This window comes from Schistocerca piceifrons, chromosome 5 (assembly GCF_021461385.2).
Source record: "Schistocerca piceifrons isolate TAMUIC-IGC-003096 chromosome 5, iqSchPice1.1, whole genome shotgun sequence".
Taxonomy (NCBI): domain Eukaryota; kingdom Metazoa; phylum Arthropoda; class Insecta; order Orthoptera; family Acrididae; genus Schistocerca; species Schistocerca piceifrons.
In genome coordinates this window covers 279022808-279050260 of record NC_060142.1, presented here as the reverse complement: position 1 = coordinate 279050260, position 27453 = coordinate 279022808, and the positions used below count along the sequence as shown (strand labels likewise).

At 40.7% G+C, this 27453-nt stretch overlaps 1 protein-coding gene across 2 annotated transcripts in view; it reads right to left on the bottom strand.

The window, feature by feature from the left end:
* The window catches only part of LOC124797854 (fanconi-associated nuclease 1-like), a 146977-nt gene that overhangs the window by 75235 nt on the left and 44289 nt on the right, over positions 1 to 27453 (bottom strand). For both annotated transcript variants that reach the window (XR_007016889.1, XM_047260923.1), the window contains exons 4-5: positions 10049 to 10238; positions 8640 to 8963 (exon numbers count right to left, since the gene is read on the bottom strand). Coding sequence is in view for 1 of the 2 variants with exons in the window: in XM_047260923.1 (XP_047116879.1) it covers positions 8640 to 8963; positions 10049 to 10238 (514 nt within the window). In the remaining variant the exon portion in view is untranslated. The remainder of the gene's footprint in view (positions 1 to 8639; positions 8964 to 10048; positions 10239 to 27453) is intronic.

Below are 27453 nucleotides of genomic sequence, written 5' to 3'. Positions count from 1 at the left end.
GTGACCACCCACAAGATCAAGAGGAAAAGGAGGTGTTTAAGTCCAGAGCATTTCTCCCATATGTCGGGAACATTTCATCGAAAGTAGGCAGAATTTTAAAGAAACATCATGTGAAAGCAATCTTCCGGCCACCTACAAAGACTCGTGCTCTTCTGGGCTCAGCCAAGGATGATCTGGGATTACGGAAGGCTGGGATTTATAAAATACCTTGCGATTGTGGGAAAGCCTACATTGGTCAGACAACACGCACAGTACATGACCGCTGCGTTGAACATGAGCGCCACACTCGCCTTTTACAGCCCAGTAAGTCGGCCATAGCCGAACATTGTATTTCCACAGGACATACTATGGATTATTCAGCCACGAAAATCTTGGCCCCATCGAGATCTTTCTGGGATTCAGGTGTGAAGGAATCCGTGGAAATACGTTTGGCGGAAAATCTCATTAACCGTGATGGCGGCTTTTTATTGAATAAGGCCTGGGACCCGTTGATTTCTTTAATTTCAACCAAAAGAAAACTTTTTATGGCTTCTGACATGTCGAGCGACAAGTAATTTTAATTTTAATATTGAAATTTTGCATTTTATTGTTTTGGACACACCTGCGTGCATGTTTTACTTTTTTCACGCATTCATTTGCGCTCCATAGATGCAGTAATATTGTAGAGGGCCTTGGAATCAACAGGTGGCGCGCATGCTACAGTAACTTGGGCATGCGCGCCGGCAGCACTTTTACGTATAAATAGAGCGACTTGCACTAGCAATCTCCAGTGTCAAACACTCGCCTGAAGATGGTTGTAAGGTTGTCAGCCGAAATATTGTGGAAAGAAGTCGATGAGATCTGGCTGCAATCCCGAAATCTTGTGGAATATTCGATACGCTGGGAAAATTTCAAGAGTCACATGTCCCATATATGTTAGACGGGATGCAGAGCATCTGCATGGCTAAATCATTCGGTCTAATTGTCCAGAATGTTCTTCAAACCAATTGCGAACGACTGTCATCTGGTGATGTGGCGCACTGGCACCCATAAAAATCCCACCATTGTTTGGTAGCATGAAGTCCATGAATGGCTGCAAATGATCTCTGTAGCTGAACATAACTGTTTCCAGTAAATGATTGGTTCAGTTGGACCAAAGGACCCAGTCCATTCCATTTAAACACAGCCCATACCATTATGATGCCACCACCAGTTTGCACAGTGCCTTGTTGGATAACTTGGCTTTGTGGGGTCAGTGCCATACTTGAACCCTACCATCGGCTCTTAGCAACTGAAATCAGGACCCATCTGACCAGGTCATGGTTTTTCAGTTGTCTAGGGTCCATTCAATATGGTACTGAGCCCAGGAGAGAAGCTGCAGGTGATTTTGTGTTGTTAGTAAAGGCACTCACATTGGTTGTCTGCTGCAGTAGCCCATTAACGGCAGATTTATCCACACTGTCCTAACAGATAAGTTCATTGTACATCCCACACTGATTTCTGGGGTTATTTCCCACAGTGTTGTCATTTAACACTGACAACTCTCTGCATACGCTACTGCTTTAGGTCATTATGTGAATGCTGTTGGCCATCGCATTGTCGATGGTGAGAGGTAATGCCTGAAATTTGGTATTCTTGGCACACTCTTGACACTGTGGATTGCAGAATACTGAATTCCCTAACAATTTCAAACATGGAAATTTCAAAGTATGTTATTTCTTGTTGTGTGGCCGCAATAACGTCGGAAACCTTTTCACATGAATTACCTGAATACAAATGACAGCTCCACCAATCTCGTGGCCTTTTATACCTTCTGCATGCGATACTTTTTATCACAATAAATAAAGTGTTCCGGGCTCTTATGCCATGGTTGAATGGATTTCACTTTAAAACCTGACATTTCGTCCCAATCTGCTGACAACATTTTCAAGGGGGATTGTAGCTTTGTTGAATGTCCGATTCACACCGTGGCTCGCTAGTTACTACAGCAAAATTCTGATCCCGTGAGCTTCCACACAGGTGCGCAACGTCGCATGTTTTGAATATGCAAGTGCAATTGGCCGTTGTCAACTGCCATCATCTGCTGTTGCTGTCATCCCATGGTGGAAGACTGGGACACGTACTTTTTATACCTCCTGCATGCGATACTGGCACCATCTGTATACAGATATGCGCATATCGCTATCCCATGACTTTTATCTCCTCAGTATATACTTCTGCAGCATAGGCAAACATCCTATTTGCTATGCAGATATTACTGTTGGTATGTATAGACTGATCGGTCAATTTTATTTTTTCCCCTCATTCAGTTCCTTCACATACTCACAGTCCACACTGTCCCTTTGAAGATTCTTACTCAGAACATGAATAGGCATAGTGCCCTACCAATGTTAAGACTGTTTGGGAAAAAACTGAAGAATTGGCTGAAGGTACCAAAGACCGCATGAAGATTACAAATTAAAACAACATTCACATCCACACTATGTACACTACTGTGAAGTAGAGGGTAGTTCCCACTGTACCACATTTTAAATTATTTTTCAATGACTATTTTCAGTAGTTTTGTCCATTTTTCTGTTAACAATTGCTTTATCTTCCACTGTCAGTAGACAAGTGACTGATCTGATATTACTGGTGTGTCAAGTGGAACAAACTGTGATTGTACTTCCATTAGGCATACATTTTCAGCACATAGCTCATACTGTGTTGCCTGCTAGTGCTGATTGGTAGATTCTGAATTCTGAGGGCATCAAGCACTTGGCTTGGACTTCGTCGCTAATAAAAAGCCTGGCAGCCATTGTTTTTGTTAAAGAGGTGCATCGAGGACATTTGTTTTCCAAGTGAATTTATTGTCGAGGAGCTGTAACTTGAGAGTCTTAGAGTGCTCTGCTGACTCAAGTTAGTACAGCAAATGGAACAGATTGTGAGAGCTGCAGTTTTGGAAGCTCTCTTGCATGAGCATTATCTGTGGCTAACCGACATTACTTTTATCTCTGGCCTGTATTTTCCTTTATGATAATGCAAATCTCTTGGAATATAAATAATAACTGAGGCATTGAGTCATCAACAGGCATATAAGCAACGACGAGAACTCCGTAGAATTTGGATGAATCCCCTTTCAGTTCAACAGGAAGAGGATTTGTCCTAAAGCTAGCAATGTTCTCAATCTTATTTACTTGCCTATTGCTGACTCAGCATTTTGGCTACTGTTTGAGTAGTTATCTTTACTCTGTATATTTTCGTTTGTTGCTTCTTTTCAGATTCTGCTGGCCTCAACAGATGATGCAATTCAAATTCAGCTTCTAAATCTTCTTTGCTTCATGAAGATGCAGCATTACCTAATTCATACTAGGCACACATGCATCTTCCCCATTCCTTGCTCATTATTAATAATTGCAAATTGACCACACTGACTATACAGCAGCAGCAGCAGCAGCAGCAGCAGCAGTAGTAGTAGTATTGACAAACTGCCTATTGGCTTCTGTCTCAGGTTCTTCGGCCGATGTTCATCTAATGATTTTTCTAACGTTTCGCCAGCACGAGTGGCTGGCATTGTCAAAGCTTCACCCTCCATTGCCCGTGGTGAACTGGAGCCGAGCTCGCGGCCGCAGACAATATGTACCTGGCGTGCCAACGTCCGAGGCCTTCTCCGCGGTCATTTCCGGTGCGGTTCTCCTCTTGCTACCTGCGACGGTCGTTAGCTGCAGTACGGGAAACCAGGATCTGTTTACCTTAAGGCTTTCCTCTTCCTTGTTGAAACTGTTCGCGTGTTTTTGTATTTCTACAGCTTCTCTGAACAAGCGCGTGTGATAGTGCTTCTCTACAGCCAGAACTTCCGTGTCGGCGAATTTTATTTCGTGGTCGGTCTCATTCAGTGCGTGCTCTGCCACGACTGATTTCTCCACCTGCCCAAACCTGCAATGTCGCTTATGCTCTTTGATCCTGGTGTTAATTGATCGTCCAGTCATTCTGACATAAACTTTTCCGCATGTGCATGCTATACGGTATATTCCCGACATTGCAAGTGGGTCTCTTTTCTCCTTCGCCTATCTAAGACACTCTTTGATCTTCCTTGTCAGTTTGAAAATCGTCTTTACGCCATGTTTGTGCAATGTACGGCCGATTCTGTCCACCACTCTGGGAATGTATGGCAGAAAGGCCGTACCCGACATTTCTTTTTCTGGTTCCTTACCTCGCCGAGTGTTTGGCTCTGTTACACTTCTAATATAATTTGTGGAGTACCCATTGCTCCTCAGAACAGTTTCCAGGTGTTGCAACCTTAGGTTTGCAAGTCGCCAAGTCCAGCTGTGGTACAGGTACGTCAATGATACTTTCATGGTGTGGAGCCATGGTGAAGAACAGCTCGGTGACATCCTAAGGCACTTGAACAGCCTCCATGCCAACATAACATTTACCATGGAAGTAGAAAAGGACAAGAAATTGCCATTTCTAGATGTGCTGGTCACAAGGGACGGCAAAAACCTGGGACACAGCGTGTATCGAAAACCAACACACACGGACCGATACCTGCACAAACTGTCAAACCACCACCCGAGCCAGAAAAGAGGCATGATTAGTACGCTCGAAACGAGAGCAGGACGAATATGTGAGCCGCAACACCTCCAACGAGAAATGCAACACCTGGAAACTGTTCTGAGGAGCAATGGGTACTCCACAAATTATATCAGAAGTGTAACAGAGCCAAACACTCGGCGAGGTAAGGAACCAGAAAAAGAAATGTCGGGTATAGCCTTTCTGCCATACATTCCCAGAGTGACAGACAGAATTGGCCATATATTCCACAAACATGGCGTAAAGACGATTTTCAAACCGACAAGGAAGATCAAAGAGTGTCTTAGATCAGCGAAGGAGAAAAGAGACCCACTTGCAATGTCGGGAATATACCGTATACCATGCACATGCGGGAAAGTTTATGTCAGAATGACTGGACGATCAATTAACACCAGGATCAAAGAGCATAAGTGACATTGCAGGTTGGGGCAGGTGGAGAAGTCGGCCGTGGCAGAGCACGCACTGAATGTCATCGACCATGTAATAAAATTTGCCGACACAGAAGTTCTGGCTGAAGAGAAGCACTATCACACGCGCTTGTTCAGAGAAGCTGTAGAAATACAAAAACACGCGAACAGTTTCAACAAGAAAGAGGAAAGCCTTAAGGTAAATGGATCCTGGCTTCCTGTACTGCAGTGAACAACCGTCGCAGGTAGCAAGAGGAGAACCGCACCGGAAATGACCGCGGAGAAGCTCTCGGACGTTGGCGCGCCAGGTACATGTAGTCTGTGGCTGCGAGCTCGGCTCCAGTTCACCACCGGCAGTGGAGGGTGAAGCTTTGACAATGCCAGCCACTCATGCTGGCAAAACGTAAGAAAAATCATTAGATGAACGTCGACCGAAGAACCCGAGACAGAAGCCAATAGGCAGTTTGTCAACAAGTGGCCACGAAAGCCTTAACAATTTTGTAGTAGTAGTATTGATGACGACGGTAACTAATTTAGCATACATAATTTGTAACACCAATAAACATAACACCCAAAATGAAATTTGTTGATTTAGCATTTGCACCAGTGCGACGACGCCACTATGCTACACTACACTACAAACACTGTCGATGCAGGTACTTTGTGGAACGATGAGGCTTGAAAATAGCTGGGGAACAGAAAACCATGAGAGGAAATGAAAATTTATCAAACGATTCAATCTACGGAAAGCTGAAAGTCTGAATCCTCTTAATGATGTGCACCGGTACAAGTCAGTATACGGTTGGTGTGGATAACTTTCAAATGAGCATTCAGCAATAGCACTTGGCACAATAAGCAAGTTGAGATCTGCGGTAGTTGAACTCAGCATAAGCACTGACCTACTCGGCTTATTGCCACCTGAAGATAAACACCTCCGTCAGCAGGTCTGTCCACACTATGTGTTGTGTGCGCCCTCCATGGGAGGTATCTGCATTATTTCGTAGCATTACTGAGACCAGCTATTCTGCTTCCATCGTGATGTCTGGTGGCAGGGACACTAAATACCTTGCTCCTTTGAAGACTACATATTCCCAAAAATAGCCAGGCTTGGGCTGCAACCTCGGGTGCAGAACTGGAGAGGCCACCAGAGAATCTGGCAGTGGACCGATGATTAAAGGAGGAAATGCTGACACCACTGGTATTGTCAGTAGGGCAGAATTGCATGGAGGCTGAGGCGACGGAGAAGTCCACCAGCAGTGGAGGTGAGGCGGCCTCCATCAGTGGAGAGTGGGGGGCGGGGGGGGGGGGGGGGGTGAGAGGAGGAGGAGGAGGAGGAGGGCAGGTCAAAATCCATCGGCAGATGCTGATGTGAGCCTCACTATGGTAAGAGGCTGAAGGCAATGGAAGGACAGAAGAGGATACGGCACTGGGGAAGCATACCACTGCAAGTGGGAGCCTCCACTCACAACAACATCAAGGTCAACTCTGCCACCAGCAGGACCAGATAACCACAGAACTGACATTCCCACATGGCACAGGTGCAACTGTCTTGCACAACTGTTCAGCTGCTCCCTACTGACATCCACCACAAACACCTGACAATCTTTTTAGCCCACCATGACACTCGACAGCCAGTTTCTGTGCGCAAGCCTGGCAAACCAGTACCAGATGTTTGACGTCATGGTAGATCACAGGACAACAGATTTGACATCATGCCAATGCCTTTATAAGAGTCATGCTCCAGTGTGCTGCATGCAGCAAGCAGTTGGAGTCAGCAAGGGTGCAACATCATGGGGATGACCACTTGACAACATTGCTCCTCCACAGCAAGCGTGAGAACCACCTGCACAACAATAAGTCGATCATGTACAAGAAAACACATATGCCACCATGGGCCTGCATCTGAAGAGATTTGCTCCGGCCAAACCAGCTGGACTGCCAAAACGATTTTACAAAAAAGTGGGTCAGCAACCATGGTGGTCACAACCTCTCATGCTGTCAAAGGAAAACCCAACATGGTTTGATGCAAGGCAACATGAACCTGAGAGCCTCCTGCTGATCAAAGTCTGGACCAGGCAATACCAGTAGCTGTTGTAACACTTCTGCTATGGAATGCTGGGTGGTGGAGTGGAAATTTATGTCATGGAAATAGTTACTGAGAAAGAGGGCACAACTTTGCAATCAGAGGGTAGTCCTACGAATAATTATGGCATGCGGCATAAAGTCTCTACAATGCGTAGTCAATCGGCTGTTCAATACCATTGGAGTTCCAATGGGGCAGGACTGCAAAATTCAATACTAGGACACATCACAGGCCAGAGTTAAAGGTTTATGCAGTGTAAAAAAAGACCAGAAATGGAGCACAGAACAAACCCTTTGGGGAAAAAATCTGCACTTTTCCAAAGTACAATGAAGGCCTTTCTCCAGGAGGCACTGGAACTCCAACTGAAGGATTTGTAAATGCTCCTCTCTGGTAGGGCCCTTCACCCAGATGTCATCAAGATAACTAATACAACAGGGAATGTCCTGAATCAACTGTTACAAATACTACTGATTAATTTCTCAGTGCAGACAATATTCCAAAAGGTAAGTGATTACACCCGTAATGCTCAAATGGAGTGCTGAGCACTAAAAAAGACTGAGAGACAACGTCCAGTGGCATCTGAAGGTGTAGGCACCACCAAGGTGAAGTGTGAAAAATACTGCCCTAGACAACATCGCCAACAACTCCACCGGTCACAGAAGTGGATATGAATCGATGGCATATTGCATATTGTCCGTCTGTTTACTGTCGTTGCAAAGGTGCATGGTGCGGGTTTATGAAGCACCACCACCAATATGAAAATTAAAAAGCTAATGTTTACTGTATCTAACTGCAATTTGATTAATGCACGAGCATATGTCCCAGTCTTATGAAAATATCATAGTAGCCCCTGGAACGAAATAACAAAATAAAGTTAATTTCCTTAATTTAATGAGCAATTATTTTTATATAATAGATTGTAACTCAGTTTTTATAATTTCTCCAATAATAAGAACAGAGTAATAAAATTAAAATCACTCCATAGCATAACTACAGCAGTGGCAGTGGTTCAGCAACTGTAAAAGATTTATAGATACAGAAAAAACAGCCTTAGTTGAACAAGATAGGTTTATTTAATCTTCGCATGTGACACATTTTGCCATTCTAGGCATCAAATAGGTTTATTTAATCTTCACATGTAACATGTTTCACCTGTTATAGGCATCATCAGACAATCAATAAAAATCTTGCTAATTGTGACCAAGGTGTCAAACTTAATTAAAAGTCCCACAGAACTGAAAGGTAACAATCAGAGAGACACAGTCTATGCTTCATGACATCACCGATAAAATTCTTTCTACTCATGTCCACAGCATCAAACAGGATTAAGAGTCCAAAAGAACTCTGAGGAAACAGCCAGACAGCCACTGTCAGTGCTTCTTTATATCACCCACGAAGACAGAGTTTTTATTGATTGTCTGATGATGTCTAGAACAGGTGAAACGCATCACAATGAAGATTAAATAAACCTATCTTGTGCAAACAAGACTGTTTTTCTGCATCCACACAGTAATACGTATTCCACAAGCAGTCTGAATTGAGACACTCTACTTTCTTACTTTTTTAAGTGTGTGGCACCATGAAGTACTTGCTTTTACCTAAGGAAACAAACCCATCTTCCTGAGGTGCTTCAAATCTCTCCTGCAATTCACTCACTGAACCATAGCGTTCTAAGGCACTGAGACGGTGCCAGCCAGGTTGACGGGCTAGAAGTCGGGTAACAGCAGTTCGGCTGGATGGTGGCAGCAAGAGGTAACACACCACCATGCGCCACTCTTCATTTGACAACAGTGGAGCAGTGTGCGGGTGCCTTAAGATTGGTGCAAGTACACCTACAAGTTTGTCTGTGTACAAGTCACCAGAAGGACACGAGAGCACTTGGTCCAAAGCACGATCAGTTGCAGTCAGTGGGGATGAGTTGCCTGCAGAAAGTACACAAGTAACAAGTACACAGTATGTATGAAATCAAATATTCTCCAGTCGTGCTGCACTAGTACTTGACACTGTGCAAGACTTAGACTTAGCCTAGAATTATAAGGGAGGGAAGCATTCAACTCAATGTCTCACAATAGAGAATTACTGTTTTAGTGTTCCTTATTTAAAAATGTGAGATATCTGTCCCTTCATTCCATTCTTTAAGAATGCCAACACACTGCTGGCAGTTGCTCAATATTTATGAAACTTCCTGTCAATATCCTCCCTCCTGGTCATAGATTTCATCTTGGTGACATGCAGTTTCACAAGGAACAATGCTCATTTCTGTGCAGCTCAACATCTCATCATGTGTGCAAGGTCAGAAGAATACAACGAAAGTGGCAATACATACAGTGTTTTAACTGTAAGTTGGCTAAATTGTTAGAGGAGGATATGGCGAGGATATGGTGATGGAGAAAGTGAGCCCTGCTTCCACACAGGCTACCGTGGGGCTGGGAGCCACGTGGGGGGAGAAGCTCAGTCTGCCTACCACCACACAGACACCTTAACCAGCGCTTCATACTTCTGGAAAAGCAGAAGGCGTGCACGGAGGTCAAAATTACTTTAAAGTTGTTCATAATTAAAAGTGAAATCATCTTATGTATTTACATGTTTGATAATGATCCTACAGCAACAATTACAAAGACTTATCACAAGGAAATGAAAAAGTATGAAATAGAGTGAAGTACATAACACTAACAAAGCAGACAACAATGGCTACCTGTGCGGTCAGCTGAGTAGGTGGGAGGAAGGGAATGAATTTTAACAAAGAAGATGAAGCAAAGTATGGTTGCATCACAGTATTTCAACCCTAATCACAGCTATATATTTTGTATGGGAGGGGGAGGGGGGCGAGAGAGAGAGAGAGAGAGAGAGAGAGAGAGAGAGAGAGAGAGAGAGAGGGGGGGGGGGGGCTTGGTGGTGGGCAGGGAAGGAGGAATGAAAAATCAGAGAACATGCAATCACAACAATTTTATTAAAAATGAGTTAATGGTGCCGCAGACAACAGTAAATGGGGCACTTTGGTACATACTAATTTCTTTGATATCCAAAACAGCTGTGGCCAGAGTCCTCTGTTCCTTTGATGTCCCTGTTTCGTTTGTTTCTTCACTGCTTAGGCTCACTGAGCTACTGCTGGTGTCTGTTTTGGAATCACTGGAATCTCTTTCCTCCTTTTCATTGTGCTCTGTCTTTTTTGACTCAAATGTTGCTTTACCATCTTTCTGAAAAGAAAAGAGGATTAACTTCTTGAATTTCACATGCAAGAAAGCTGATAGTTAGACCTGAGTTTCTCCCAGCATATGCAGAGCTCAAATAACTTATGGGAATGTAGCCTGGTGACATTGTTGACAACCGCTGACATTTCAACAGCACGACACCTGAAAACAGCAGCAACAGTGTGCAACATGGGTGCGGGTGGAAGCGTGCGCACGCCCGCATTCACACACACACACACACACACACACACACACACACACACACACACACACACACACACACAGAGAGAGAGAGAGAGAGAGAGAGAGAGAGAGAGAGAGAGAGAGAGTAAACACTACCACCATCACAAGCTGACAACAGTGAAATTAATAATCAACGGGTGAGGTAGCATTAAATCTGTCCTGTTTTTTGACAGGGGAGAGTGCACGATTCCATGCAGGATTTATACAAAAAGTATCATCTCTATTTATACGGCTACTTGCTAATTTAATTTTGACAGCTTCTTTAATAAGACGATCATAATTGCCTTAATGACACAATCACAATAGCTGTAAGTGCATGCCAGAATATCCACGTTCTTATATTTCATAGTATGACTGGTGCCAAGACAATGTTCTGCAATGGTGGAATTGTTCTGCTGCTGTAAGTGTGTGCGCCACTTATGCTCAGTACACCGATCCTCCACAATCCTGATAGTCTGGCAAATATATGACATGCCAAAATTGCAAAGAATGTGGTAGACACCCGCCTTATGCAAACCAAGATCATCCTGCACAGAACCTAAAAGAACCCTGATCTTAGATGGTGGTCAAAAAACACACTTCACATCATATTTCTGCATAATATGGTCAATCCTGTTCGGAATGCTCCCTATGTAAGACGAAAAGGTCGTAGACTTCGATGCAACATCAGTATTATCACCACTCACATGGTGCACAATTGGTTGATAGCGCAACACCCATTTGATCTCTGTTTCACTGTAACCATTCTGATGAAAGGTAACTTTGTCATGGGGCAGCTCAGCTGATAAACTTTGAGAGTCCAACATAACACGGACCCAGTGAACCAAGTTACAAATCACCCTTCCACATTGAGCTGGATGGTGACAACTAACAGCTTGAAGATACATGTCAGTGTGAGTAAGCTTCCTATAAATGACCTTCCTCCTGACCAACACATCAAGGAAAGGAAGGCAGCCATTCTTCTTTCCCATCTCCTTCATGAAACAAATATTCAGGTGGATTGAATTCAGATATTCTAAAAAGTCGTTCAGATTCTCACTGCCATGAGGTCAAACAACAAAAGTATCATCTAAACGTCCGAAAAAACATGCAGTTCTTGAAGGTGCCGCCTCAAAGGCACGCTTCTCGAAGTCTTTTTTAAGCCTTCATCTTTCTTAACTTATTCTCAAGATCCCTACATAAGATACATGAGAGTGGCACCGGTATTGTCATTGTCTGTTTCAAATATCCTTTCCCTAAATTTACCCAGCATGGTTTTGCAAGGACATCATCAGCCTGCTTTCAAAGATACCCACTTAAATTGTTTGAGAATGTCTGTTACACTTTTGTATGGACTAAACCAGTCTGTTGAGATACTAACTGTGCATCTCTGAATTTGATGTTTGTTGTCATGACTAGCTGACAAGGACTCAAAATGATGGAGTAATACCGATAATATTACATGTCCTATTATGCTTCCTTGAGACACATCCAATGCTATATTCATTGCTGACCATCTAGTATATGTACTAGGTTCTCACTAAGCTGACTGCATACCTAGTTATTAGCCAACAATGTGGAATAGTTTCACATGCCTTTAGCAAGACAAAATCAACCGGGTCACGTACAGCTATGGTTTGGAAGATATGTGTGAGTAAACAAGTTATCTGATTCGATCCATTATAAATGGTTTATGAAAGCCTGTGACTGTAGATACAAAAGGTTTGTTTATAAATAAATAAATCTTCTGCTACCAGTGACGATTTTTCTTTATTTTACTATTCGCACGACGTGTTTCGAGAAATAATTCCCATTTTCAAGTGCGTTTTTTTTTTTTTTATATGTGTTAAGCCATTTCTTTTGATGTTGCCAGTGTGTGTGAGTCTGCTTCATTTTGTTGACTTTTACTATAATACATAAAAAATCCGATTTTTTAGTTGGGTATCAATTTTTTCTGTGAGGTTAGTGGCTAAAGTTTGAGAACAATTTTTACTTACAGTTTTCTAATGGTCCATTTGTGTAGAGTCTCACACACACTTAACATCACACCACACACAACTTGTACACTTTACACATCGAAAATACCTTATATAAACAAAACAGTTACAAAGATCTTCTTACAGGTAGTTCAGAGAGATAACATTATAGGTTTTCCACAGATTAGGATATGCTTTTGTACAGAGGTTATTTATCTTAACAGTTTGGCTTATGAATTACTTATATTGATTGTACAATTGTGCTTATTTCTATGTTTTACTATTTTTATTTAAGTATATTATCGAAACATCTAAAGAAATTCACTTTCAAGTTTTTCATTTAATATTTTATCTTCATATTTTCTGTAATGTGAATACATCTCCAGTTCTTCAAGCAAATCCATTTTATGTCCTTTATTTAGTCGGTGGAGTACTTTGACATTTTGCTCTATTTTTCCAAATGGGTGTCCTGTATTATGTATGTGTGTAGCTATTGCTGATGTAGTGTGTTTGTTGTGTGTGTATGCTCTAATGTGCTCTGTGTACCTGGTGTTGATATTTCGGCCTGTTTGTCCTTTGGAGCATTCCTGGCATTTTACCTTATATATTCCAGATTCTGAATATGGATCATGGTTACACTTTATATTATGTATTAGTTTTTGGTGTAGTTTATTTGATGTAGAAAACCCAATTTTTACTCTGTGATTTTTGAAAATATTTGCAATCTTCTGTGATACATTGCCTATGTATGGAATGCTAGATACATATTTGTTTTTCTCTTTTTCTTCTGTGGTGCAGTTTGTACCTGGGTTTCTCTTTACTTTGTCTAAGATTGTGTCAACCATGGAAGCATTGTAACCATTGGCAACTGCAATCTTCTTCACTGTGTTTATTTCTTGTTGCATATTTTCCTGGTTCAATGGTATTTTTGTTGCCCTATGCAGCGTTGACCTGTATGCTGCCTGTTTATGGATATTTGGGTGACATGAGGTTGTAGGGATTGTGGTGTCAGTCATTGTGTTTTTCCTATAAATTTTGAATGTGCATGCATACATACTGTCACAAAAACTGAATAACATACTGGTGAAAAATTATACATATGAAACAACATATTCATAAAAAACAGCATGATTCTAGCCAAAGAACTAAGAACCAGAAAGCTCCCCCAAGATGCACAGTTTATATCACTTGACATCACCAACCTTTATTCAAACATACCCATACAAGAAGCTCTAACAGTAATACAAAAGAACCTTATGCAACACAAGAAACTTTCATACACAGAGATTGTTGAATTTATGGAACTCTTTCAGCTAACCCTAAGTTACAACTACTTTACCTTTAATGACAACATTTATAAGCAACCAGATGGCCTAGCAATGGGATCATGTATACCCGGTACCATAGCTGACATATACATAAATCACTTAGAACAAAAATTATTTGACAGCCAAGAACCTTGCCTAAAGAAAATAGAATTTTATAGGAGATATGTAGATGACACACTACTGTTAGTGAAAGGAGATACCAAAGACATCACAGACATTCCTGATCATTTCAATAATCTAAATGAGAAAATCAAATTTACAGTGGAACATGAGCAAAATAAAAGTATCAACTTTCTGGACCTAAATATTACAAGACACAACAACACATGCACATTTAAAATTTATAGGAAAAACACAATGACTGACACCACAATCCCTGCAACCTCATGTCACCCAAATATCCATAAACAGGCAGCATACAGGTCAATGCTGCATAGGGCAACAAAAATACCATTGAACCAGGAAAATATGCAACAAGAAATAAACACAGTGAAGAAGATTGCAGTTGCCAATGGTTACAATGCTTCCATGGTTGACACAATCTTAGACAAAGTAAAGAGAAACCCAGGTACAAACTGCACCACAGAAGAAAAAGAGAAAAACAAATATGTATCTAGCATTCCATACATAGGCAATGTATCACAGAAGATTGCAAATATTTTCAAAAATCACAGAGTAAAAATTGGGTTTTCTACATCAAATAAATTACACCAAAAACTAATACATAATATAAAGTGTAACCATGATCCATATTCAGAATCTGGAATATACAAGGTAAAATGCCAGGAATGCTCCAAAGGACAAACAGGCCGAAATATCAACACCAGGTACACAGAGCACATTAGAGCATACACACACAACAAACACACTACATCAGCAATAGCTACACACATACATAATACAGGACACCCATTTGGAAAAATAGAGCAAAATGTCAAAGTACTCCACCGACTAAATAAAGGACATAAAATGGATTTGCTTGAAGAACTGGAGATGTATTCACATTACAGAAAATATGAAGATAAAATATTAAATGAAAAACTTGAAAGTGAATTTCTTTAGATGTTTCGATAATATACTTAAATAAAAATAGTAAAACATAGAAATAAGCACAATTGTACAATCAATATAAGTAATTCATAAGCCAAACTGTTAAGATAAATAACCTCTGTACAAAAGCATATCCTAATCTGTGGAAAACCTATAATGTTATCTCTCTGAACTACCTGTAAGAAGATCTTTGTAACTGTTTTGTTTATATAAGGTATTTTCGATGTGTAAAGTGTACAAGTTGTGTGTGGTGTGATGTTAAGTGTGTGTGAGACTCTACACAAATGGACCATTAGAAAACTGTAAGTAAAAATTGTTCTCAAACTTTAGCCACTAACCTCACAGAAAAAATTGATACCCAACTAAAAAATCGGATTTTTTATGTATTACAGTAAAAGTCAACAAAATGAAGCAGACTCACACACACTGGCAACATCAAAAGAAATGGCTTAACACATATAAAAAAAAAACGCACTTGAAAATGGGAATTATTTCTCGAAACGCGTCGTGCGAATAGTAAAATAAAAAGAAAAATTGTGACTGGTAGCAGAAGATTTATTTATTTATAAACAAACCTATTATAAACAAGTTATGTTTCTTATGAGTAGTTTTTCCGAAGTCTTTACTCTAATTTCGTTGAAGCTTCTCTTCCCCCAGGAAAATGATAATGGTGGATCTCAGGACGTGATGTAGGACCCTGCAACAATCATCAGCAATATCAGTCTCCTACTGCAATCATCACAAGCATTTCAGGGTTGCCACAAGAAACCCCAAGTGAAATTCACTGATATTTTCCTGATTTCCAGACAAGTTTTAGGATTTTTCCCTGACAGATTTTGAGATCTCGAGGGTACATAAAGACATAAGCTGACAATCCATCTTTGCAGCTACAGTACAACAAACAATAGTGCCAAATGAAGAAATATCTAAAACTGTGTGCTAGACTGAGACTCGAACTCGGGACCTTTGCCTTTCGGGGCCAGGTGCTCTACCAACTGAGCTACCCAAGCACACCCCATGCTCACAGCTTTACTTGTGGCAGATTAAAACTGTCTTTTAATCTGGCAGGAAGTTTCATATCAGTGCACACTCTGCTGCAGAGCGAAAATCTCATTCTGGAAACAACCCCCAGGCTGTGGCTAAGCTATGTCTCCGCAATATCCTTTCTTTCAGGAGTGCTAGTTCTGCAAGTTTCGCAGGAGAGCTTCTGTAAAGTTTGGAGGGTGGGAGATGAGATATTGGCAGAAGTAAAGCTGTGAGGACGGGGCGTGAGTCTTGCTCGGGTAGCTTTAGTCGGTAGAGCACTTGCCCGCAAAAGGCAGAGATCCCGAGTTCGAGTCTCGGTCCGGCACACAGTTTTAATCTGCCAAGACGTTTCATATCAGCGCAAACTCCGCTGAAAATCTCATTATCTAAATAAAACTTGCAAGTAGACGGCGTTTCCTAATGTCAGCAAAAATCTTAAGTAGTAACATCAACATCTTTCGTAATGAACTGATTTTAGATGGAGAAAGCACAGTGTGGGTGTTTCATTAAGACCACTGATGTTATTTTATTTCAATAAAACAAAACAGATTAGGTGACAAAAATACGCATTTCCTTGGAATCATAAGACAGATTTAAAATACCGCCACTGATTTCAGAAATAACTTCAGAAAAAAAGACCTCTTGAAAGAAGTGTGTAAGGTGGGGAAGAGTTGTGTAATCCAACAATATAGGTGACTCCAATAAAATGTTGGCTCTACTACGTCCATTACTGTCAGTTATTACCCACTGCTACACCTATTATTTTACAGGCATTATGTGATTTTTCTTTTGAGAAATATTTGAGTACATAGCGTACAATGCCAGCGACTACCACAATTTTCTTCTTCTTATCGTCCGTGCTTTCTAATATAAATTACTTTCAAAGTGCCAAAATGTACTAGGATAAATAAAATGTCTATAAAATGCAAAAACGTGCAACATACTTAGGGTGAGACAGTCGCAATTTCTGAAATCCATTGCCGATGGCCTCTGGCCTGCCGAGCAGCACTGCTGTCCTGGGGCCATGAAAATCTGCTGCATTATGCCACACACAGACCCAGCCTGTGGGCAGGTTAGTGAGACTAGTTCTGACGGGCAGAACCTGCATATTTGTCAGAAACAAAGGGCTTCAGACTGGCAGGCCTGATCCATTAGACGGTTTTGGCCTGTTCAGGAAGTCCACTAGTGTGTGGTCAGCTATTCAGGAGTCACAGGCAACATGTTGATGAAGTTGGACTGCGGTGATCAGTCCGTGCGACAGACAACTCGTGCAAATACTCTGAGAATCAATAATAATGAAGATAGGTAGCAATTCACTGTAAAGATGATAGCTGATCTGCAGACAGGCATGTAGAAAAGACAATCACACTCTCACAACTAAATTTTCAGCCATAGCCTTTGTCAGAAAATGGCATTCACACAATCACTCAGACACAACTCACGCACACACGACCACCGTCGCTAACTGCTGCATTTACAGTCGCTGAGAATCATCTGCAAACAAACCACTCCTCACGCCTCCCAGCCTCTTGTCTGCAGCTGCTAGGCTAGTGGCAAAAGGTGGTGGCAGCACTGACTGCAAGCTGAGAGGAGTGGTCGGAAAGGAAGAAGCGGTAGTAATGAGGGAGTAGGGAAGCGGCACACGTGCTCAGCTGTACCCGACCAGTGACTATGCATGACATCTTGGTAAACAAACCATTTCATCTACTGAGACAAAAACGAGATTTTTTCCAGCGTTGTTTTTTTTTTCCAGATGTTCCTAAGATTTTCCTGACATGTTTGAAATTCCCTGATTTCCAGGATCTGTGGCAACCCTGCAATTGCTATTCTGCAAAAGGTAGGGCCACATATGAAAGCAGCTACATTCATCAAGAACAGATCAGCACAGTGACACTTAAATCTCCACAAAAACTTTGATGTAGTAGTTCAGCATACAAGGAATGAAAAAAAGGCATGTTAAAAGGTATACTATGTGTAAAGTAGAACTTCTAGTTTCATAAAAATTGCACAAAGGTTAAACTGAAATTTCTAAATGACAGATTTTCTTGGGTTTGCTTGGGAACAACTACGTAAATGATTCCAGAAAGTCAAAGGTTAATGCTAGAATTCCCCCCCCCCTTCCCCCCCTCGAACCAGGGATATTGCCATTCATGGGGAGGCTTGCATACCTCAGCGATACAGATAGGCGTACTGTAGGTGCAGCCACAATGGAGAGGTATCTGTTGAGAGGCCAGTCAAATATGTGGTTCCTGAAGAAGGGCAGTAGCCTTTCCAGTAGTTGCAGGAGCAACAGCCTGGATGACTGACTGATCTGGCCTTATAACACAACTGAAACGGCCTTGCTGTGCTGGTACTGCGAACAGCTGCAAGCAAGGAGAAACTACAGCCATAATTGTTCCTGAGGGCATGCAGCACTATTGTATGGTTAAATGAAGATGGCACCCATTTGGATAAACTATTCCAGATGTAAAATAGGTTCCCATACATGTATCGGGAGGGGGGGAGGTGCTACTCAGGAGGACGTCATTATTGGGAGAAACAAAACTGGCATTCTATGAATCAGAGCGTGGAATGTCAGACCCCGTAAATAGGCAGGTAGGATAGAAAATTTAAAAAGGGAATTGAACAAGTTAAAGTTAGATATAGTGTAAGTTAGTGAAGTTTGGCACAGGAGAAACAGGACTTCTGGTCAGATGAATAAAAGGTTATAAATACAAAATCAAATGTGGGTAGTAGAGGAGTAAGTTTAATAATGAAAAAGAAAACAGGAACGCGTATGAGCTACTATGAACAGCATAGTGAATGCGTTATTGTAGCCAAGATAAACATGAAGCCCACATCTGTTACAGTAGTACAAGTTTATATGCCAAATAGCTCCACAGATGATGAAGAGATTGAAGAAATGTATGATGAGATAAAAGAAATTATTCAGATAGCTACAGGAGACAAAAATTTAAAAGTCATGTGGGTCCGGGATTTGATAGTAGGGAAAGAAAGAGAAGGAAAAGCAGTAGGTGAATACAGAATGGGGATAAGGACTGAAAGAGGAAGCTGCCTGGTAAAGCATAACTTAATCATAGCTAACATTCGCTTTAAGAATCATATGTGGAAAAGGCCTGGAGACATTGGGAGATTTCAGACAGATTATATATATAATGGCAAGACAGAAATTCTGGGACCAGATTTTAAATTGTAAGACATTTCCACTGCCAGATGTGGACTCCAACCACAATTTATTCATTATGATCTGTAGATTAAAACTGAAGAAATTGCAAAAAAGGTAGGAATTTAAGGAGATGGGACCTGGATAAACTGAAAGAAACAGAGGTTGTAAAGAGTTTCAGAGGGAGCATCATGGAAAGACTGACAAGAACGGGGGAAAGGAATACAGCAGAAGAGGAATGGGTAGATCTGAGTGAGGAAATAGTGAAGGCAGCAGAGGATCAAGTAGGTCAAAAGATGAGGGCTAGTAGAAATCCTTGGATAACACAAGAGAGATTGAATTTAACTGATGACAGGAGAAACTATAAAAATGACATAAATGAAGCAGACGAAAGGGAATACAAACAAACAAAAAAATAAGACTGACAGCAAGTGCAAAATGGCTAAGAACGAATGGCTATAGGACAAGTGTAAGGATTTAGAAGCATATATCAATAGAGGGAAGATAGTGTAGGAAAACTAAAAAGATCTTTGGAGAAAAGAGAACCACCTGCATGAATATCAAGAGATCAGATGGAAAACCAGTTCTAAGCAAAGTATGGAAAGCTGTGTATGTTTTACCAGTAGCGGGGCTGGAGTAGGTGGTTGTGGGGGGATGCATGGGGCAGGTTTTGCAGCGTGGTCAGTAACAGGGGTAGGAACCGCTGGGTAGAGAAGGTAGTCTAGGAATATTGTAGGGTTTAACAAGAATGTTACGGAGGTTAGGGGGGCGACGAAAGGCAACTCTGGGTGGTGTGGGGAGAATTTTGTCAAGGGATGATCTCATTTCAGGGGTTGACTTGAGAAAGTCATATCCCTGGCGGAGTAATTTGTTGATGTTTTCGAGGACAGGGTAATATTGGGTGACAAGGGGGATGCTTCTGTGTGGTCTGGGGGTAGGAACATTCTCCCCACACCACCCAGAGTTGCCTTTCGTCGCGCCCCTAACCTCCGTAACATTCTTGTTAAACCCTGCAATATTCCTAGACTACCTTCTCTACCCAGCGGTTCCTACCCCTGTAACCGACCACGCTGCAAAACCTGCCCCATGCATCCCCCCACAACCACCTACTCCAGCCCCGCTACTGGTAAAACATACACAATTCAAGGCAGGGCTACGTGTGAAACTACACATGTGATTTATCAACTGACATGCCTGCATTGCACAGCCTTTTACATCGGCATGACAACAACTAAACTGGCTGAGCGCATGAACGGACACAGACGAACTGTCCGCCTAGGAGATGCCCAATACCCAGTAGCGGAGCATGCCCTCCAGCATAATTCTAGGGACCTAGGAACCTGCTACACCGTATGTGCCATTTGGCTTCTCCCACCCAACACCAGTCCCTCTGAACTGCGGAGATGGGAACTTGCACTCCAACACATCCTTTCATCCCGCCATCCCCCTGGACTGAACCTACGTTAAACAACCTCACTCCCATTCACTCTTCAGTCTTCTCCTCTTTCCCTTTCCTCTTTAGCCATTCACGCATCTTTTCATCCTACATAGTTGTGTTTATCTTTATACTATATACCTCTTTACTTCTGTATGCATCCTCTTTGGTTTGAAGCTGGCACAGTACTTACAGTAGAATATCTTTGGCTTCCCTCTGACAACCATGCCTCCATCCTTGCTACCCTCCCTATTTTCCTTTCCCTGTTGCTTCATAACCTGGGTTGTGAGTAACTGAATCTCCTTTCCCTTCTTCCCTTTCTTTCCCCTCTCTCCTCCCCGATGAAGGAACATTTGTTCCGAAAGCTAGGAACGTAAATTTTCAGTTCTGTTTTATGTGTATCTATCGGCTGTACTGAGCTGAGGTAAGTATTGGCCAGCCCCTCTATCTCTTTGGAAGAATATAATAATTCCAGTGTAAAGAAAGTAGGTGCTGAAAAGTGTAAGAATTACTGAACTGTCAGTTTAATAAGTCATTGTTGTGAAACACTAACTTTAATTCTTTACAGAAGAATGGAAAAACTGGTAGAACCCGACCTCGGGGAAAATCAGTTTGGATTCCGGAGAAATGTAGAAACATGCGAGGCAATACTGACTCTATGACTTCTCATAGAAGATAGGACAAGGAACGGTAAATCTACATTTATAGTATTAGTACATTTAGAGAAAGCTTTTGACAATGTTGGCTGGAATACTCTCTTTAAAATGTGGAGGGTAGCAAGGGTATAATACAGGGAGCGAAAGGCTATTTACAACCTGTACAGAAACGAGATGCCAATTACGAGAGTCAAGAGGCATGAAAGAGAAGCAGTGGTTGAGAAGGGAGTGAGACAGAATTGAAGCCTATCCCCAATGTTATCGAAACTGTACACTGAGCAAGTAGTAAAGAAAACAACAGAAATATTTGGAGTAGGAATTAAAGACCATGGAGAAGAAATAAAAACTTTGAAAATGAAATGTTCACTCTGCAGCAGAATGTACACTGATATGAAACTTCCTGGCAGACTAAAAATGTGTGCCAGACCGAGACTTGAACTTGGGACCTTTGCCTCTTGCAGCAATTGCTCTGCCATCTGAGCTACCCAAGCACGACTCACGACCCATCATCATGACTTCAAGTCCACCAGTACTTTGTCTCCCACCTTCCAAACTTCGGGAGTGCTAGTTCTGCAAGGTCTGCAGGAGAGCTTCTGTGAAGTTTGGGAGGTGGGGGACAAGGTACTGGCGGAAATGAAGTTGTGAGGATGAGTCGTGAGTTGTGCTTGGATAGCTCAGATGGCAGAGCACTTGCCCGCGAAAGACAAAGGTCCCAAGTTTGAGTCTCAGTCTGGCACACAGTTTTAATCTGCCAGGAAGTTTCAAAAACTTTGAGGTTTGCCAGTGACACTGTAATTCTGTCAGAGACAACTAAGGACTTGAAAGAGCAGTTATATGGAATGGAGAGTGTCTTGAAAGGAGGATATAAGATGAAAATCAACAAAAGCTAAATGGAGATAATTGAATGTAGCTGAATTAAATCGGATTATGCTGAGGGAATTAGATTAGAAATGAAACAGTTAAAGCAGTATATGAGTTTTGCTATTTGGGCAGCAAAATAACTGATGATGGCCAAAGTAGAGACTGGGAATGGCACGAAAACCGTTTCTCACGAAGAAGAAATTGTTAACAATGAGTACAGATTTAAGTATCAGGAAGTCTTTCCTGAAACTATTTGTACAGAACGTAGCCATCTGTGGAAGTGAAACATGAATGATGAACAGTTTAGACAAAAAGAAATAGAAGCTTGTGATATGTGGTGCTACATAAGACTGCTGAAGATTAGATGCGTACATCATGTAACTAATGAGGAGGTGCTTAACAGAATTGAGAAAAGAAATTTGTGGCACAAACTGACTAGAAGAATGGTCCGGTTGGTAGGTCACACTCTGAGACATCAAGGGATCACCAATTAATACCGGAAGCAGGCGTGGGGGTAAAAATCATAGAGGGAGACCAAGAGATGAGTACAGCATATTCAGAAAGACACAGGTTGCATTAGTTACTCAGAGATGAAGACACTTGCACAGGATAGAGTAACATGGTGAGCTGCATTAAACCAATCTCTGGACTGAAGACCACAACCACTGCAACAACACCAACAACAATGCTAGAATATCATGCAACAATCACAGACTAACATGTGGCACTTGGAATTTAAGATCCTCTACACACCTGGAGTCATAAAGGTGATGGATAAAGAACTTAATAGGTACAGATTAGAAATAGTGACACTGCAAGAGATAAGATGGCATGGAGCAGGTATGCATAAAGGTAAGATCTACAGCTACTTCTATAGTGAGAACAGAGAAGGTAAATATCAACTTGTAGTTGGTTTTGCAGTAGCTAACAGAAAATAAGAGGAAATATCATTGATTTCAAAGATTCCAATGAAAGAATATGGATGTGGATGACACCATAAACAGCATTGCAACAGTAGCACCAGAAGAAGAAGAAGAAGAAGAAGAAGAAGAATTGTACATAGAAAATAGAGTAACAATACTAACAGTGGAGGATAAACTGCTGGGCATGGAAGAGGTATGAGAAGCCATAAAATTGCTGAAGAGAACACAGGCAACTGAATAGATGGCATACCTACAGAGATGCAGGAAGAGGGAAGAGATATCCCACAAGAGAGAGTGTACCACCTAATGTGTGTAATTTGGAGCAGAGAAAGTATCCCGGCAGAATGGAATCAGTCTGTCATTTGCCCAATACTAAAGAAAGGAGATCCAATGAGACACAACAACTACAGAAGAATTACCTTACTAAGCATAACTTATAAGATCCTGCACTCGTTGCTGAACTGGCTGATATCATTCATCGAGGAGGTACTTGGATTTCAACAAGCAAGTTTTAGAAGGGGAAAATCAACTGTATACAAATTACATACAATAAGTCAAATGCTATCAAAGACCTGGAAATTTCATAGATACATTCACTATCTTTTTGTTATGTACTTCCAAAAAGTGTATGAGAATGCAAACAGGCAAGAAATATGGCAAGAACTGGACAGGGCACATGTTCCTAAAAACTAATAAAACTAACACAAGCATGCATACAAGACATAATGTGCCCAATGAAAGTGAATGGAAATATGTTACTATTTCATCGTGAAGACTGGAATGCGACACGTAAGCTGCCTCTCCCCCCTTCTATTTAATCTAGTTCTGGAAAGAACACTCAGAAAGGTAACAGGTATGGGGACAAGAATACAGCTGGGTAGAAGGATCAACACTTTGGGCTATGTGGATGATGCAGTTTTATTAGCACAGAACGAGGAAGATCTGATTCAGATGGCAAGAGTGTCAATGGAACATGCAATGGGAGTAGGCTTGAACGGGAATACAGATAAGACCAAATACTTCGTTGTGTGCAGAGACAGTGACGGTGAACCTTCAGGTGTAGCCAGTAAAATTTTTGACGGAGCAAGAGAGTTCAAATATATTGGGGCAGTACTCAGTGAAAGTAATAAGAGAGACCAGGAAATAATGGCAAGAATCCAGGCAGGAAACAGGTCACAGTTTGCACTCTGAAAACTGCTGATCTCCCAGCTTCTATTGAGATCTACAAAGATTAGGATCTACAGGACAGTAATATAACTTGTCATGCTACACGGAGCAGAGACCTGCACTATGACACAAAATATAGAAAGAAACCTCCTGACACTTGAGAATTGTGTTCCGACATAGGTCTTTGGGACAATGAAGGATGGAGACGACTGGAGAAAAAGGAAGAACCGTGAACTGCAAGAGTGGTACAAGTCACTTGACATTGTGGCTGTGATTAGAAAGAGGAGACCAAGGTGGTATGTGCATGTAATGTGTCAAGACGATCAAATCACCAGGCAGGTGGTGGAAGAAGATATCAGAAGCAACATATCGAGGGGAAGACTGAGGCTGAGATGGATTGATGGGATCAGAGAGGATTTGTGTATGACGGCACTAGCTGCAGAAGACTTCACGGAACAAGGAAGATGGAGGAGGCTGACTGTTGAGGCCGAAAACTGACTTAGGTTTGTGTAGCCAACCTAGTCAGTAACAGTTTCTGGGTTGTGTCATGTGAGTGAGAGAGAGGAATGTACAGAGTTGATAAACACAGTGAACTCTAAAAATGAAATTGTCAAGTCGCTAAACAGAGACACTGAAATTCCTTAAAAGAGGAAAATGTGAGACTCAGAAGTGAAAACAACTCACATGCTGATGAAAATACACATATAGCGATGAAACGCAACAACAAAAACGTATGTCCACATATTATAACGGACTTCAGTAATATAATAGAAGTTAATGTGTTTGGCAAAACTGCAATTAATGAAAAATGTGAGAAATCAGACAGACAAATATAAATGCACCGGCACAAAATACATAAATAGTACACAGAGTCCTAAACAAATTGTCAAAAGCAAATTTTTAATAATGGGTGATTTTACGCTTCAAGATGTAGTAGCAGCTTCAAGTTGTACAACCAGTGTTCATCCAGAGACAAGAATTCAAGTACATAAGCATTTGAGAAATGTTTTGGATGCAAAATAAAAGCAGACAGAAAATGTTAATTGTAATGCTAACCACAAAGCAGTTTTCATTAATGGGGAGAAAAATTTCATTTGAAGCTAGAGTGAAGAAGGCATGAAACAAGAAATGTGATCAAATCAGCGGAAAACATATTTGCAACATCAAGATTGGTAGTATGTGGCATTGTTCATAAAAGAGCAGCAAGCAAAAAATTAATACACAAAATGAACTGCCACATTAAAGAATAGTGTAATAGGCTACGAAAAATATTTAATTATCCAAATACGTTTATAACCACAGACTGTTTAGCACAGGATGGTCTGCACTTGAACATATTAAGGTTTACAAGATTCAGCAAGATATTTATTGACATGTTCACTGAGACTGGAGGGTGTGACAAGTGCCCTTCTCCTTCTACTACTTCTTCTTCTTCTTCTTCTTCTTTAAATAAAAAGAAAAACTATTCTTAAAACTACAGGTGAAAATAAAAGCTTGTTTTTGGTGCATTTAAACATACATAGCTTACATAAGAAACAAATAAAATGCAGAGGGGCAAAAATTGATCCACAAATTTTTCTATCAGAAAAGAGAAATATTAAAGTCCTATGCCTAAATGAACAATGGCTAAAAAAAGGCTGCTTCACAATCCTTAATAAATTAGAGAAGTATGATGCAGTGAGTTGATCTTGTAGAACTAACAAAATTCATGGGTGTTCTTCAAGCTTATTGAAAATTCTTTAACATATACAATAACAAATTATTTTAATTTTCTAAATAATGAGAACATTTTTGGAAGCTGCTGAATAGAATTAAATGGGCAAAATATTCTAATAATTTCAATGTATAGAATTCCAGGTAAAGAAATAACGAAAGTATTTCTATCTGAACTAAGGAGTCTATTATGGAAACTAACAGAAGAGAAAGAGAAAAGGGTTATGATATCTGCTGATTTTAACACAAACAGAACAAATGAAGCCAATGAATCAGCACAATTTATTGATCTGTTTCAAGCATTTGGTTTCAAGTTAAACTTCACAGAATTCACCATTCTGACAAATTATATATTTAGTGTTACAAGAAAATTCTCTATTGATTTGGTGATTTCTGGTAGTTCTGCATTGTGTTTTGACCTACCAAAAATAAGTGAACAAGGTAATACAAAACATGCATCAGACAATACTATGATTAAAAAAATAATAAACTTGTTCCACTGAGATCTTGAAGTAATAATGTGGCCAGTGGATAATTTTATAACAAATTCTAAAAAAATATGTCAGATTTCGTGGGAGTTTTTGCATGAAAAGTTTCTCCCAAAATAGACAACTATTGGTATAAAGTGTCAAGTGATATAAGAAGACAGTTACACAATGAACTGAAAAGGAACACAAATCTAGATTTTATAAATTAAGTAAAATGGTACAAAACCTTATTTACAAGGGTGGCAATGGCAGTGAAAGAAATGGTACACATAAACTCATTCTCAAACAAACAAATAAATCAAAGGCAGTATGATCAGTTATACAGTATGAACTTGAGTGTCATATCTGGTAGTCCGCAAATCTCCAAAATTAAGTTACGTGACAAATCCATAGTAAATTCTTCAGAAACATAAGAATATTTCAACAAGGTTTTTTTTATAAATTTATCAAAATCAGATGTTTATGTAAATTGGTCCCCAGGTAATGTCCAACCCTTCAGTTTCAATCAGGGTAACAGGGCAGCTCTAGCTAAATTTGGAGCATTACAGCTAAAGACGTAAAAACAGTAGTATTATCCTTAACAAACAAAAATTCATTTGGATGAAATGGAACACCCACTACAGTAATTAAAACAGTATCTAGCATAATATCAGGACCCATAACAGTTATAAATAATCAGTCACTTGAAGAAGGGTGCTTATTAGATGTTCTAGAGTATAAAGTAATAAAGCCATCATTCAAGAAGGGTTCTACTGATCAGTAAGTCTTCTCCTAGCCTGAGGAATTTCCTGTGGCCTCACTGAGGCTTTTGACTATGTAAGATGCTGCATAAATTAGACAGATAAGGAATAAAAGCTTTTAAGTGGTTCAATAATATTTCACTGAGAGAATACAAAGAGTAGTGGTAATGTCAGGCACATAGAATTAATTTTCATACTGGAACATTACTTCGCATGGATCCCCTCAAGGTTCCCTTTTAGGTGAAATTCTGTTTTTATTTTATGTACATAATACCAGCTGCATTTCAGTTCATGCAGTGTGTTCTGTATAGGGATGATAATCAGCTGTCTATTTGCATCGATGGTCCACGGAAAACTAGCAAACCACGAGTTCTACCGTCCAGTTGTACACATTTTGTACAACAGTACACCAGTGACTTTAGCAGTTGCTTCAGTAGCCATGCTTGTACTCCATCTGCACTCTGTTAGGGTCA